General features: G+C 50.3%; 1 protein-coding gene across 1 annotated transcript in view; it reads right to left on the reverse strand.

Moving 5' to 3' along the window:
• Window positions 1-1,097: 1,097 nt before the first annotated feature.
• CALB2 (calbindin 2) overlaps window positions 1,098-16,123 on the reverse strand; it is a 122,157-nt gene continuing 107,131 nt past the window's right edge. Inside the window, exons 7-11 of the mRNA XM_069654696.1 lie at window positions 12,662-12,717; window positions 10,207-10,246; window positions 8,372-8,425; window positions 7,621-7,692; window positions 1,098-1,689 (exon numbers count right to left, since the gene is read on the reverse strand). Of these exons, the coding sequence (XP_069510797.1) occupies window positions 1,567-1,689; window positions 7,621-7,692; window positions 8,372-8,425; window positions 10,207-10,246; window positions 12,662-12,717 (345 nt within the window). The 3' untranslated portion in view covers window positions 1,098-1,566. The remainder of the gene's footprint in view (window positions 1,690-7,620; window positions 7,693-8,371; window positions 8,426-10,206; window positions 10,247-12,661; window positions 12,718-16,123) is intronic.

Below are 16,123 nucleotides of genomic sequence, written 5' to 3' on the forward strand. Positions count from 1 at the left end.
TACAGGTACGAGTTGAGGTTCTGCTCAGGAGTGTGGATCGCAGTTACAAGTTCTGGAGTGCGTGATTTCGGGTGAGAAGTCCTATCCAGAAGAACTTCTTCATTGCTTCAGGCTGCGGAAAGGTTGAGATCTCCGGTTTCGCTGGATCCTTTTCTCTGCGCTACACAGTTCAACCGTTCCATTGGGCGTCTGGTGCAAGTCAGCTGCAGAAAGAGGGGTTGGGGTTAGAGTAATGAACATATATAAAGGAGGGTCCCTGCTCATTGGTCCCCTGCAGGGTATGACCTATCCTCCATGATGGTTTGGGGAGTTCCCCATGCATTGACATTGAACTTTATCTAGTTCTGTTGTTGAAACTTTTTTGTTTGTAAAGGTTTTTTCTTTGCTGCTGTGGTTTCAGAGTAAAGATTGTAATGCATAATAATCGCCTCCTTGTCTTTAATAGAATCTAAACCCCCATCTCACATTAGTGTGGGGGATTAGTCATTGTGTACTGTTGTGTACTTCACATACATGTCATTTGTTCACCAAAATCCCTATATCTTGTAAGGGATGATACATGCCTATCTGCATTCAACTGCAGTCAGTGTAACTGGCCTGAACATGTGTGTATTTTGTACAGAATTATGTTATTAATGTGTGCCCTGCTCTGAACAACTAATTTGAAAATGATATTTTATGCATTAAAAGCTTTGGGGCAAAATGCTGTTTTTGCTCACACTGCAATTAAGAGCAATGTTTGTCTTCATGTAGGGTTAATGTGATTAATGTATATGAGCTCAGAGTCATCCTGATTATTTTCACTATAGAATTTCAAACCTACCTGGGTAGATCAGGGCAGAGCCAGGAGCCTTTGTCTTTTCTATTTGAATTTCTACCTCATAGTGTGTGCAACCACTCAGCGCGGTGCTCCTACACCGCTCCCCTGCTGTACACCTTTAGCACCCCGCTCCAGAGCTTGACCTCTGCTCACACACGGTGTATGTGCTCACTTTCTGGTGATTGGCGTATCCACAGCAACAAGTTCCTCCCTCAGTTCACTTCTTCTCCAGCCCCTCCCGCGCCCCCTGCGTGGACACAAGAGACCAGACTTCCGGTAGCAGTCACCTCAGTTTTATTCGTACAGTGCTCTTTGGTGAAGAAAAGGGCAAAAAAGTATGGCAGAGGAAAACCAAGAAAAAAGGGCCATTCATCCTCCCCAGAGCAAAGAATACAGGGAACCCCAAAAAAAAAGCAACACCAAGGAGGCCACAGCAAGTCCCAAAAAAGAATCCATTCACCCTCTCCCCAAATAAATGTGTCAAACAAACCGCAATCCCCCAGGAGATTCAGAACCCAGCCTCTGACCAATCTCCGATCCGCTGCCGGCAGCCACGTGACTTACAATGTACGCAGCCGCCACTACTTCATGCCTTCTCCACAACCTCCAACGCACAGCCAGGCCTGCGGCCGCTTGGTGGCAGCAGGCGTGTGGGAGAGGCAGCGCGCATGTTCCCCTTCCTCTCTCACCAACCTTCTCTACTGGTTGGGTTGGGTGGGGGAGAGGGCCTGGTAGGAGAGTAGTGCTTAGATGGGGGAAGGGGCATCGTTGCACAGTGCGAGCTCCAGCTCCTTGCGGTAGAGCTTGCCGCCATCCGAGAGCGACATGATGCTTTTCCTGTAGTTGGTCAGGCTCTGGATGCTCATCTCCTGCAGGGGGACAAGAAACAGAGAAACAACCCAAGTCAGACGGCCCTCGGCGTTTGAGTTTCCAAGAGAAGCGTGGTGTTGCATACATTTCATAATGAGGCGATGTGCCCCGAGGCGGTATTAGCCCACTGTGCAAGTTACGGGCCTCAGCAAAGGGATCATGCCTTAACGCGGGCGGCGGTGCCGTTACCGGAGAGTTGGCCCACCGATGAGGGGCATTTCGCCATTAGCACCTATGTAGTTCCCTACCCGGGTGCTAATGGGGTCTTAAAATAAAAACGTACCTTGATCCCGTGGCTCAGCTCTGCGTAGTGCTGCTTGTCAATGAAGTCCGTTTTCAATGTTGATGACTCTGACGTCATGAAAACAGACTTTACTGACAAGCAGTGCTGTGCGGCAGCGGGCCGCGGGATAAAGGTACGTTTCTTTTGTTTTAAGATACCATTAGCACCTGTCTAGGAAACTACACGGGTGCTAACTGGTGACGGGGGAGCGGGGAAGGGGACGCTGTACAGTACAGCCCACGTCCCGAGCCTCCTGATTGGCAAGCGCCCTCCCCACCCCGGATGCTAATGAGAAAGAAGGTCTTCTTTGTGTCAGGGTCTGTTGTATTCATGTTACGACTTCTTAATATCTCAGGTTCATTGCAAGTGTTATTTTGTGTGAACGCTATCTATTAAAGACGCCTCTTGTCTGCAAATGTTGCACCACTTTTGAAGGGAGCAGGGCAGGTGCACACAGGGTGCCCTTCTCTACACGCCTTGTCTCAGCCAGAAGAGCCCGTACTTGTATTATTAGGGTAGTTATTGGGCACAGATCTAGCTTTGGGAAGTAACGGGGCGCTTTACGAGTCTCGGATGGGAGGTAGGTTGCAAGGGACCAATACAAAGGAGTGGGGAGCTAACAACGGGGAGGCGGGGGGGGGGGCAATTTAGCATCAAGGGATCTACAAGCAACCAGGGGAGGGAACAGAGGGGAAAGGGGGGTGAACGCACAGTGTCGGGTTATGGGGGCCGTGGACTGACTGTGAGACTAAGTGTTAAGAGGAGCCATTCCTTGAAGGGGAGGGTCTTGAGATCCTTCCTGGAATGTGGAAGGTACCATCTTAATCTTTATTTGCAGTTGTGTTCATCTCCGAGAACAATCCCTGGTTGATGCAGAAATGGGAGAGTCCGGCCAAGACACAGTGGCAAGGGGAGTGCTCACCTACCACGAACCCTAGGCCAGAAGAATGGCCCCTGGGCCTGAGCAGGGAATGACTGTGTGTGCAGCCCCTTGATGCCGCATTTGCATTTTATAAACCCTCTGCTATGACTCCACATCATGGTTATAATACTAATGTGTGTTCTTATATGGTGCTTCGGGCGGATTTCTCTGGCTTCTAAGTGCTGTAATAACTAACATGTGCTATTAGCCCATTGTCATGGTAATCAATGCATCAACCTTGGAAGGATGGACGCCTGCAGTAGGATTCCAATTTGCCAAATGTTGATTGCCCTCCCCTCTGATGCCTGGGCTCGATCGGTGTGAGCTGACCACCAGACAATGGCACTGATGAGCGCCAATGTAGTGTCAGTGAAGAGAGAACCTGCCCAATGGGAGCAAGCCCGAGGCTGGAGGGGGCCACGTGGGTCCAGCAAGTCACAGTGAAGAGTCGCTAACCCTGAAGTAGACGATGGAGGAGCTGAAGCCACTGCTTGCCTAACTTCGCCAAGTGATATCCAGCCAAAATACAGAAAGCTATCATTGGAGCCTGTGATAGACAGGCAAGCCCTCATGCTACCATCTTTGCTCAACAGCAACAATGAACTCTTCGCTGTGCTAAACTTCACAGGCACGCTTGGCTACTGGCCAAAGCACTGCAGTGCACACTGAAGCCAGGTCATCCCTGCGGGTAAGATTGCTCAGCGAGTTAAGCCCTCACACAATACCTCTGCGTCCAGCCTGCAGAACTCGGGTCTGAATCCTGGCCGGGTCTGCTCCATCCTTCAACCTTCCCAGCTTGATAAACTGATGTACACGTGCATGGATAATAGCGCTTCGAGGTTGTTGCTAAACTGCCCGAAGCATGGTGATATTATTCTTAGAGGTGGGCAGGCCTATTGGAGAACTCAGGAGATGGCTTGATAGGCCAATGCCTCTGACGGGGATTGAGTGCCTTCCCTCACTCTCACGTCTCCCAAATGATGGGACTTTCCCAGCATGAATCCCATGTGTTATCACTAAGCATTGATATTCCTTTGGCCCCTCATTTCAAGTATTCTTTCCAATGCCCCCCTCCATTCTGGGAATGAGACATCAATCTGTTTGGTGCCTCTGCTTTCTTAACGACTGAGGCCAGGGCAATTTAGAACCCTAATGGAAAATGTTAATTGCCCTAGCAGCCATTGTTCAGTTAGTTCTTTCCTTCTGCCGTATATTTCTATGAGCTACTTGCATTGTATTGCACCCGCTAGCCTCCTTTTCTCCTCCTTCTCCCTTTCTCTGTGGTAACGCCAAGAAGGATATTGTTTCGGGGCAAGAAGAGTGGTTGTGCAGGGACTCATTTCTGCATGACACAGTGTACAATCAAAAAAAGTGGCACGGGTGTGGAGGAAGAAAATGAGTTGAGGTAAAGTATTTTAATAACACATGTGCATATGTAATTTGTAGACACCCTCATCGGTGGCTGAAGATGTGTCGGGGCTCATTCGGGCCCATCTCAAAATGATGTTTGGCCGCCCCCTCCCTTACAGCTGGGAAAACCAGTCGGAGGCATCTGCGGGCTGTATAGACTACACTGAGGGGTACAGGAATGCAGGGTGGGTAATAGCTGCAGGTTATCACGGGACAGGCAGCCAGAAGGGAGCTGAAACACGAAATGTCTGCTAGATAGATCAAAAGCTCTTTGTCAGCGAGATGCTAATGTGGTCACCACCTCAGTAGACAGTGAACGAGGAGATAGGAACGCTGCTGGACACTGCAAGAGGCCAGACCAAAGTGACCGCCTCAGGGTGGCGGCTAAGGTGGCCTATAACGAAAGCGCTGCTAAACGCACATTTACTGTACTGTTTTAAGGAAGTATTTTGCTTAGGGATGAGACTGCCGACATGAGGGCACCTGCTTGGGGTCCAACTGGGGATCGAGGCCCATTTTTACTGAAAAAGTTGAAAGGCCCTGGCACCGTCCCTGTACCTCCCCCCTGCAATCAGTGACGTCAAGAGGTGAGGTATTGGGTCGAGCTCCTGGGAAACCAGAGACTACATTTGAGAATGCATGCAAGGGCTAACAAGGGGAGGCGACTCTCGGGTCTATGTTGGAATTTAAGAACACAAGTTTCATGAACCGCTTATCTGCACCTTCAAGGTGAAATGGTGTGTGCTGGATCTTTTCAGGTTAATGTGTGTTCCTCATCTATTGGATTTTTGCTCCAATGTGGCCAGAAGAGACATAAACCACTTAGCAGCTAGAGTGCTTTAATATAGCCCTGTATTTGTTTGCCGTTTTTGTGTTTGAGGCCTGCATCCTTTGTGTATTACTGAGTAAGGGTCATCCTGACGCACAGTGATCAGACCCTCCATTTTGATTCAGGCATCACATTTCAGTGCTAGTTCTTAGCCCTTTGTCAGGTGGCCGCTCCCACGTGTTGACATCCTTGCAGGTGACCTGTCTCATTGCCTTCCTGGCCCCCCAGGGGAGAGAACTTACTACTGACATGGTGCCAAAGTTGGCCTTGGCTCTCGGGGACATGTACTCTACCCCATAGTGTACTCAGGCAGCCCCAGCGGTGCTCCTGCGCCACGCCTTCAGCACCCCACTCAAGAGCTTGGCTTCTACTCAGATGTAACTACTGCACTCACTTTCTGGTAATTGGTCGTATTCACGCTCACAAGCCCCTCTCTTAGGTGACACCTCACCTCGCCCGTTGTCTCTGAGGCAGCGGGACTCAACTTCCCACTTCGCTCGAGTCATGACTGAGGGGTGGCTTTCCAAGGGACCAGGCTTTATTCCACCTGAGAATGGGCCTGGATTACTGCGACAGGGAATGGACCTGGATGTATTCCACCTGGGACAGGGCGCGCAGTATCTCAGCTGGAAAATGACATAATGTGATCTCACCGAAAACTAGAGCAGACCTAACCCCGTCTGAGAGAGAATGCAGTCATCTTTATCTGACCCGAGAATACACCAGCAATTTACGCTGCGTGAGACTGGGAAGGGCATTATCCCACTAGATAATATAGCAGGCATTATCTGACCAGACACATCAGAAAATGGACTGGCCTTATTTAACCTTATAATTGACTGCACATCAAACCTAAGGATGAAATGGCGTCCCCTGACCAGAGAATATAACATTGTAATCCCAGGATAAGGGAGAATAGCTCAGGGGCAAAGTGCTCGGCTTGAAAGCAAAACGACAGGAGAAACACAGGTTCGATCCCGGGTCCGTGCTTACAAACCTCTGGGTATTAAGTGCATTATAAATAACCTATCATATCTGGAGACGGGACAAGGAGTTCCTGTCAGCACAAGGGTGGGTCTTTGTTATTGGAGGAGGGAAATAATGTGTTTGTGGACCGATTATTCTTAAAGTACTACTTTTTGGAGAGATTTCTGAGTCTGTCTTTTTTATAATTGGCTATTTATAACCCAGAGGTTTCCAAGGGCGGGCCGGGGATTGAACCTGTGTTGCTCTGCGTCGTCTTGCTTTCCAGGCGAGCTACGTTGCCCCCGAGTTATCCTCCCGAGTAAAGAGATACTGCCATTGATATGGGTCCCACCAAAGCCCCATCGCCCTTGCACATCTCACAATGTAAGGCCATTCACACAGATTCTGCCGAAGCGACCTCAGGTCCTGCGCTTATCATTTTTTCCTCAGGGTCTGTCTGCTTAATGCGAATAAATATGAGGTCAGCTCTGCACGCTCTATTTACCAAGTAGCATTAATGTTCTGCACGGCTCCGTGGGCATTTGCTGACATCTATCCTGCAGTGCACATTCATTGGAGCTTGGAGTTCAGCAAGGCAGAGTAAAACACTTTATCCTAATACGAAAACTTGTTCGCTCGGGGCATTAAAGCACACTCCTTTACGCAAGCACACCCCAGTCAGTGTTGGCTTGCCAGTCAGGACTGCTACTGCTAGGCTTAGTCTCTACCTATTCGCAACACAGGGTTGTGGCTGTCTGCTCATTTGGGTGCGTGTGGCGCATCTTAGGCCCATCATGGCAGCATGTTGATGTAGTCCTTCTTTTATGTCTGTGTTTATGGGAGGGTTGCTGAATGAGTCTGCACGGGACGCTGAGAATTCAGGCATTCTCTGGCTAATGTGAGGCTGCACCTCAGCATATGAAGCTTAACCTGGACCTGTGCGGGGGTACCCAGGCCCACGGGCGTAAACTGGCACATGGGGCAGTTGCAGGGAGTAGAGGAAGTCAACACATGGTGCCGTGTAAATGGGACAGCTCAGGGGGCTTTACTTTGTTGGTGGCTTGCAAGACTAATTGTGATCTTTTTTTAAGCTACACAGAATTATTCATTATTTGTTATTGTCTAATCAGGGAGTGTATCTTGAAGGTCATGGGTTCAACCAAAGTGCAAATGTCCTTCCAGTTAGTAAATGCAATGTTGTAGGGGGCTTTCACCCAGTTGTTCGGTGTACCTTAAAATCCCGTGTGCCCTGAGAGTTTACCTGACTATATTCCATGGGATAATGAATTAGCCATTCCATTATCCCACCAGAAAACGGACCAGGGATTATCTCACAATGGACCAGAGTTCACCCACCTTGTAATGTTCATGCCCGCATCTGATAATGGCTGGACTATATCTGGCCTGGGAATTGACTGGGCACTCACTCGCCAGCCTGAGAATAGGCTGAGCTTTGTCCCATCAGAGAAGGAAGCTGATTGTCCTAAGGGGTGTCTGCTCACGTGTTTCATGAATCTCACCTTCTTGTTCTTCTCAAAAAAGTCCTTCAACAGGGCGTCCAGCTCGTTCTCATCGATGAAGCCGTTGCCGTCCTGGGAAGGCCAAGCCGGGCGCGGTGGCGAAGAGGGAGAGAGACAGAGCAGAGGGAGAATTTGACTGGGGGCTTCTTGGAAACACAGACGCATACAATTATTTGAAAACAGCTGGAAAGAAGCGAGATTTTGAACAAACTGGAACATATTACAAAATACCTATTTGTTGATTGTTTCTGCATGAGCAAACATACACCATCGAGATAAAGAAGACACTTTGTGTTATGCTTACACTTATATATTTATTTTTTACATTTCCACCCCAGAAACATGATGGTAATTTAGAAATCGATTTGCAAGCGACAGGCCCTGTGAGGCTGGCAGATGTTAATACCCAACCACCACCCAGGGGGACTGGCAGCTAATGTAAGTGTTGGGCGCCGCGTGTGCCCATCTCTTACACAGAAATGGAGGGCCATGTTGAGAGGGGGTACGTGTCTGGACAACCTTTTGAGAGCTGCGCCTACTTATGAATGGGTGCAGGCACGTGCACATGTGGCCAGCACCCACAGCCCTTGTGGAGATGCCACCTGGTCACATCGCCAGGCTCTCTACTGGAGCCGGTGTCGGCCTGTGGCTGCTGGCAGCGCTTTGGGGGAAGGGCTGATGCTGCTGGGCCTATGCAGTGCCCATCCTTTGCTAAACCTTTTCAGGATGGAAATTAATTTGCATTCCTCACCTTGTCATAAAACGCAAAGATGGAATTGAACGCCTCGGAGCTGAGCTTCATTCCCTGAAAGAAGGAGAAAGGGGAGTCATTAATGCGCATGCGTGAGTAGCAGGCGTGCAAGACACGGGAGGGCGGATAGAGCCCAGCAGGTGCACGAGAGAGGCCCATCAGGCATATGATAGGTGGGATGGTATCAAAGCACTAAATCAGATCAACAATGCACTAGCCTACCCAGGTGAATCAGGACACACACGCCTCCAGACAACAGAAAGATCCAATCCTGCTGCCCTACCATACACAAGCAGAGACACATGATAGAACCTGTCAGACATATGATAGAACCCTTCCGCCATATGATAGAACCCTTCCAAAATATGATAGGCCTCTTCAGACATATGATAGAACCTGCCAGACATATGATAGAACCTGCCAGACATATGATAGAACCCTTCAGGAAAACGGTAGAACCCATCTGGCATATGATAGAACCCTTCAGACATATTATAGAACCCTTCAAACATACGATAGAAAGCTTCTGGCATTTAATAGACCCCTTCAGACAGAACACAGAGCGCTTCTGGCGTACAGTACAACCTTTCAGACATATGCTAGAACCTGTCTGGCATATGGTTAACCCTTCATCTATCTGATATAACCTCTCTGGCATATGATATAGTGTTTCAAGCATACACTACAGCCCTTCAGTCATACGATAGCGCCATTCCGGTATATGGTAAGTGCTTCTGGTATACGACAGAACCCTTCATGCATACAATAGAGCCATTCAAGCGCATGATAGAACCCTTTTCCCATGTGGTAGAGCCCTGCAGACAGGGCATAGCATAGAGCCCTCTGGCACATGACAGAGCTCTTCTGGCATACAATAGAACCTTCTGGCACATGACAGAGCTATTCTGGCTTACAATAGAACCCTCTGGCACATGACAGCTCTCTTCTGGCATACCATAGAACCCTCGGGCATATGACAGAGCTCTTCTGGCATACAATAGAACCCTCGGGCACATGACAGAGCTCTTCTGGCATACCATAGAACCCTCGGGCACATGACAGAGCTCTTCTGGCATACAATACAACCCTCTAGCACATGACAGAGCTCTTCTGGCGTACAATAGAACCCTTCATGCTTGTGGTGGGAACCCTTCAGGCATTGGATACAGTGCTTCAGCCATATATAGAGTGCTTCTAGCATATGGCGGAGGACTCCGGGCACATGGCAGAGCAGTACAGGGGTACGATGGAGCAGAATGGGTGCATGATAGAGAACTGCAGGTGTATTGTGGAGCACTCCAGGCGCTGTGTAGTGTACAGTAGAGCAGGGCAGGGGTATTAGAGAGCACTAGATGTGTAGAAAGAGCCCTTTGGGCCAAGGCCAGAGAGATGCAGGTGTGTGACAGCACAGTAAGGGTACTGTCGAACGGAACAGGTGTACTGAGGACAACAGGTGTTATGGACCACACAATTGCATGATAAAAACTACAGGCATGTGATAGAGTAGGGCGTGTGTATTATAGAGCACTGCATGTGTAAAAATAGCGTGTAGGCATGTGGTGGGGATGCAGCTGCATGACAGAGCAGCATAAGTGTATGTCGAAAGATAGACACGTGTGTTTATGCATCATGCAACTCTGCAATGATTTCCCAGCGGTTAATGCACTTGCTTTAGACATCTGGCCAATCAGAGCGGGAGATGCTCATCAGTGTATGTCAACCTGGGAAGGGGGCGGATGTCATGTCACAGACCAGGCCACTGCCAGGTGCAAAGAATGTGTCAAGAAGATGAGACAGACTGAGGAGTGGCGAAAAAGAGAGCAGGAGTAACTTACCTGAAACTTCAGCAAAAAGTTCTCCTGAACCGGCATCAGCCTGGAGAGAGAAACGGAGATGAGAACTCCACTAGCACAGCGACCCAGAGGCCCTACAAAGAACAACACGCCCAGGCCCCTGGGGCCGCCGGCCTTCAGTTACCTGCTGCATCCCGCATTGCACGGGGCTGGAAATGCAGCGAGCTGCTAATTGGGCAGTTTCACTCTGAGATAGAACACAATTCTATGTCACAACCCCCTGCTGAAGGCTGCATCCAAAACAGACCAGATGTTTGTCAACGTCGGGGGTTCACCTCCCCCCTAAGGTCCCCCCTAACATATTGAACCAGCCTCCCCTGCCCAGACATGATCCACGTGGGTCCAACCTGCGAATCCGCCGTAAAGTGCCTTCCACCGCTGCCCCCGTGCCCACGGCATCCAAACATATCTTGCGCTCCTCCCCTACCCCTCACCCTGCCCCGTGATCGCCCCACCCTCCCACACACTCTCGAGCCCCCTCACTCTCCCCCCCCTCACCTACCTAGTCGTGTGGTCCCTGCCCCCCCCCCCCCGTCAGCGACTTGGTTCTGCCCGAAGGCATTGCATGCTGGCTCTGGAGGTGGTCTATATTATTGAGTCTTTTTCACACGTGTGCAAAAGTATGCGGTCAATAGACCTAATACCGATAACACAGCTGGTCCTTTTCTAAACAAGAAAGTGTCACCGGAATTTCCGGGTGGTTTGACTCTGTTTGAAACATTCCAGCTTTTTTCTGAATTGGCAATTTTAGCTTTTAATTTTTCCCATATTTTTTTTAACTCGGTAAATCCGAATGGGGTGGGGATGGCATAACCCCCAGGAAAGTGCTGTGTTTTTTAAACTTTTGAAAGCCCCACACGGGTGGACAGTAAGAGGTTGCTCATTCAATTCATCCACTCCATTAGCTAGACATGGTAAGATACTACAGCTTTTGCGGACATGGGCTTTAACGGCGCACCAACCCGAGCTTTGGTAGGCCCGAGTGAAGCAAGAGACTCAGCTCGGGCTGCGGGCCTTTAAAGCCCAAGTCCGCTCCCCAGCCCGGGCGTTAAAGCTATTCACGTGGATATTTTTTTTTTCCATCGTATAGGAGTTCAGCTCTGCGCGAGCCCATCTCCCATTCGGAGCAAAAAAATGTAATGGCTGCCACCATTGAAACCATTGAAACGGATTGCCGGCCACGGAAAAGATGTTCCAAAATGGCTGCCGTCAACCAAAAAGTAACCTAGTCCCTTTTGTATGTCAATGGCGGTGGCCAGACGGAAAGAGATGGGGGACCGGAGGTCTCTGGTCCTGCAGGTGAGATGGGGAGGGCTTCAGGTTGCTGGCACATCAGGCGTGATTATGTATTCTCGCCCACTTTTCCAGCCACCCGATTGGTTGGCTCACCCTCCCCGGGTGTAAATACAATATATTTGATAGAAGGTAGTCTTTCTTCCATGCCAACTTAGAATATGGACTACCAGAAGTTAACTATGTGCCATCGACGTATTACAAGGCACTCATTTTACTATATTCGCAGTTCACATTGGCACTGAGAGCAATTGTACAAAGCAAGAATGGACTACTTTGTGCTATTTTCGTAGTTTTGATTATGCTATGGACACAGTAGAAAGTCTACCTTCTGCAAGCTCTACAGCATATGGTAATGCTTATTTTCATGCTGACTGATATCTAATTAGGAATAGACAGGGCTTTAAGAGGGGAGGGGCTAACAGGGGCAGAGCCCTGACAGTCTTCAAAAAGTGCTCCTGAGCCGGGGATCTACCCGGCTCCCCCCGACTTGCCCAAGTGGCACCAAACACCTCAGACAGCCCTTTAGCTCAACAGAGCCGCATGTTTAAAGGGCTGCCTGTGGGGTCAGAGTTTCTGATTAGAAAAAGGGGAGAGGCACTGACCTTTCAGGTAGCCCTTTAACCACACAGCTATGTTGAGTTAAAGGGATACCTAAGGGGTTTGGTACCTCTTACAAAGAAACAAAAGGAGGCGGGCGCTCTGCTCTCAATTCTTTTGGTGTGGCCTCTCCTTTTGTTTCTTAATCGCCGGCTCGGACCCCTGCAGGTGTGTGCCTGTGGGGTTCCGAGCCAGTGAATAAGAAACAAAAGGAGGGGGCTCACCAATGCGCCCCGCCCCTCCTGCTTGGTTCCCACTATCCCCCTTTCTTTCTATACCCTCTTCCTATCCCCGCTCCCCACTTAGCCCATGTCCCCTTTCCAGAGCCCCCCCTCAAACCCTTGAGACACTTATTAAAATAAAGGACGGGCGATAAACCTTATTCCCTGCAGTTCCTAAAAAACACACGTCATGATATTTTGCCCTGACCGTCTCAGGTCTCCCTTTGGTTTTGAATCACAGTCCTATTATTACTCCCAGCCAGGGATTTGCCCATGCCCCCCTCACTCTTTCAGTGAAGGAGATGGGAATGCGGGGCTCTTACCTGGACATCTCCGACAGACACAGCTTCCCATCCCCGTTCATGTCAAACATTCGCAGCTGCCGAAAGAAACAGACAACTCGATTAGCGCGTGCAACACCTGCTCCCAGGGCAGTAACTGACATCTTAATCAGGGTGTCCTCTACGCCCTCATCACACACCTCCAGTGGGGCCACGGGGCCATTGCTACAATAGGGCAGTTCTAACCAGCTGACTAGAACGCCACCAGCAGAGAGTTTGCCTTGGCGCCATTTAGGTCCTAGGAACATCAAACCAGGCCCCATCTTAAGGGATGGTGGTGCCCAAGAGACCTTGGCATGGGCCGGCATAAACCCTTACACTGACCATGCCTGCATACCTCAGTCGGCATCCTATGCCCACTGGTGAAATGGGGGCATGGCCAGCCTGCCAGGGGGAAGCTCTGCGAGCGTGTTTCATAGCGTAAACTGCATGATGGACTTTATTTCAGATTCCGAAGTGAAAACTATTCATTTTACCCACTTCATCAACAGCTGATTAAATGTATGCTTGCATAATAGCCTGGCAGTTTTGTGGGGGACAGGTCAACAAAGGAAACAGGGGAGGAGGTCCTGAGACAGCCTGAAGGCAGGCGTCGAGAGTGGCAGTGTCTTTCCCCACCTGAGGGAATCTGATCGATCAAAAAGAACGTTTTTTTCCCTCCAGATTTGGCGCTTCCTCCTCTCCAGTAACCCCTTTCCCCAAAACATCTAGGCCCCACCTGCAAGCCGTAAATCCCAATCCAAGACAATCAAAGGGCAAGACGGAAGCGCTGGGGCAGGACACCCCCCCACCCCAACCCCATCACCAGCAGAAGCCGCGAGGATGCCAAGCCCGCCAGGCTCAAGAGAAGGAAGCAGCCAGCCTGGCATTTCCTGGAGGAACGCCCTGGTGTCGGAGGTGCTGCCATCCCATTGACCTAGGCCGCAGCACGGCTTCCTGCGGTGATGGCCGGGGTTTAGGTTCAGGTGGGTTTTGCTGAAGGTAAAAATACTACAGATATCTGGCAGAAAATCCAGAGCGAGTGGGCTGCTTTCCATGGGCGACCTAGTGTCTGTATGGCCAGCCCCCCCACCCTCCCCCAATGGTGCTGAATATTTGTAATGAAGGCCTCCCTGCAAGAATGGGAACATGGTTGCAGGGCCTTCGCTCGTAAAATAATGGCACTCTCAAAACCTTACAAGTTACGAAGAACCAGACCCGAGAAACCCCACCTGGGCACATGGGTACCTGCAGCTGGTACATGCGTGCTCATGGTATAGTTTGCCCAGCGAGTGTGGCAATGCACGGGGCCTCAAGACATCGGCAGGGTAGGGAGCCCCCCAACTCACTCTTCTACACAGGAACAATTCTTATGCAATCCAGTACATCCTAGTGTGGGCATTAATGCTGGGGGCAATGCAGCCGCCTTGGGTCCAGGATGGTGCCATGCAACATTGGTTCGATCCCTGTCCAGTGCTCAGGAGCAGGGTTACTCCAGCATGAAGCTATAAATCACCAATAATAAGCCAGTTGACCCCCCCCCACACACACACACAAGCGCACTCCCACTCACTCGCCTTTGCAGCATGAACTCCCAGGTGTGCACAGGAGATGAAGCCGCAGGGAAAGCCCCTGTATAGTAGCAGGAGCCAGGATCCTCTCCAGGCTGGCTACCGCCATGCCTTGAATGAGGGCCGGCCAGTCTACTAAAAGCAGAGGCAGCACACAGTCTGGAATGCTGCAGGCAGACTCATCCTCAGACTGAGAGCTGCCAGCCGCCAGCAGGCATCTCTGCACCATCACCTGGCTCATGGCGCAAGACCGGATCTGCTTCAAAATCTCGCGCCTCACATAGAAATGCCTGGGCAACCCCCCCCCCCACACCCCTTTCTTATCTCCAAGAACAAGTAAGACCCTACGGTCAGAGGACTGACCACCCCCAAAACAAGAGGCAAAAGCTGGAGAGACAAGCTTTTCACAGCCGTAGTTTAGAGGGTTGTCCAAATCCAGGCCTCGAGGGCTGGGACCCTGACAGGTTTTCAGGATATCTCTCATAAATATTCACGAGGAAATATTTGCATACATTTAGAACCATTGCATGCAAATTTATCTCAGAACTATGAATATGGGGTAGCCTGAAAACCGGACCTGGATCCGGCCAGTTGGACAACTCCGGGACATGCACACAGGCTCATCACATTCGTGCCTGCTGCCGAAATCTAGAGGCTGATGGGATCTAACACATGTGCTATACAAATAACACCTGAACTAACATTACCTTCCTTGAGCACACATCTCAAATATGGAAAGCCCTGACCTTCGCTGAGTTCACATCTCAATCATGAGACCTATTCGTACCCTGTGTACACCACCTAGTAATGGGCCTCCTGCACCTCCACTGAGCAAGCAAACAGTCATGGCATCTACACCTCTCCAGAGCACACACACCAGTCATGGCATCTACACCTCTCCAGAGCACACACACCAGTCATGGCATCTACACCTCTCCAGAGCACACACACCAGTCATGGCATCTACACCTCTCCAGAGCACACACACCAGTCATGGCATCTACACCTCTCCAGAGCACACACACCAGTCATGACATCTACACCTCTCCAGAGCACACACACCAGTCATGGCATCTACACCTCTCCAGAGCACACACACCAGTCATGGCATCTACACCTCTCTAGAGCACACACACCAGTCATGGCATCTACACCTCTCCAGAGCGCACACACACCAGTCATGGCATCTACACCTCTCCAGAGCACACACACCAGTCATGGCATCTACACCTCTCCAGAGCACACATACCAGTCATGGCATCTACACCTCTCCAGAGCACACACACCAGTCATGGCATCGACACCTCTCCAGAGCACACACACCAGTCATGGCATCTATACTTCCCCTGAGCACACACATCAAGCATGGCAGCTATACCTCCCTTGAGCACACACATGAGTTATGGCACCTCTACGTCACCTGAGCACACACATCCTCCATGACATCTATACTTCCCCTGAGCACCCACATGAAGCGTGGCCGCTATACTGCCCCTGAGCAGGCATATCAAGCGCAGCATCTATACCTCCCCTGAGCACACACATGAGTTATGGCACCTCTACGTCACCTGAGCACACACATCCTCCATGACATCTATACTTCCCCTGAGCACACACATGAAGCGTGGCCGCTATGCTGCCCCTGAGCAAGCATATCAAGCGCAGCATCTATATCTCCCCTGAGCACACACATCAGTCGTGGCATCTACACCTCCCCTGAGCACACACATGAGTCGTGGCATCTACACCTCCCTTGAGCACACACATGAGTTATGGCACCTCTACGTCACCTGAGCACACACATCCTCCATGACATCTATACTTCCCCTGAGCACACACATGAGTTATGGCACCTCTATGTCACCTGAGCACACACATCCTCCATGACATCTAT

The sequence above is a fragment of the Ambystoma mexicanum genome, chromosome 1p (assembly GCF_040938575.1).
Source record: "Ambystoma mexicanum isolate Mex_15411 chromosome 1p, UKY_AmexF1_1, whole genome shotgun sequence".
In the NCBI taxonomy this organism is placed as follows: domain Eukaryota; kingdom Metazoa; phylum Chordata; class Amphibia; order Caudata; family Ambystomatidae; genus Ambystoma; species Ambystoma mexicanum.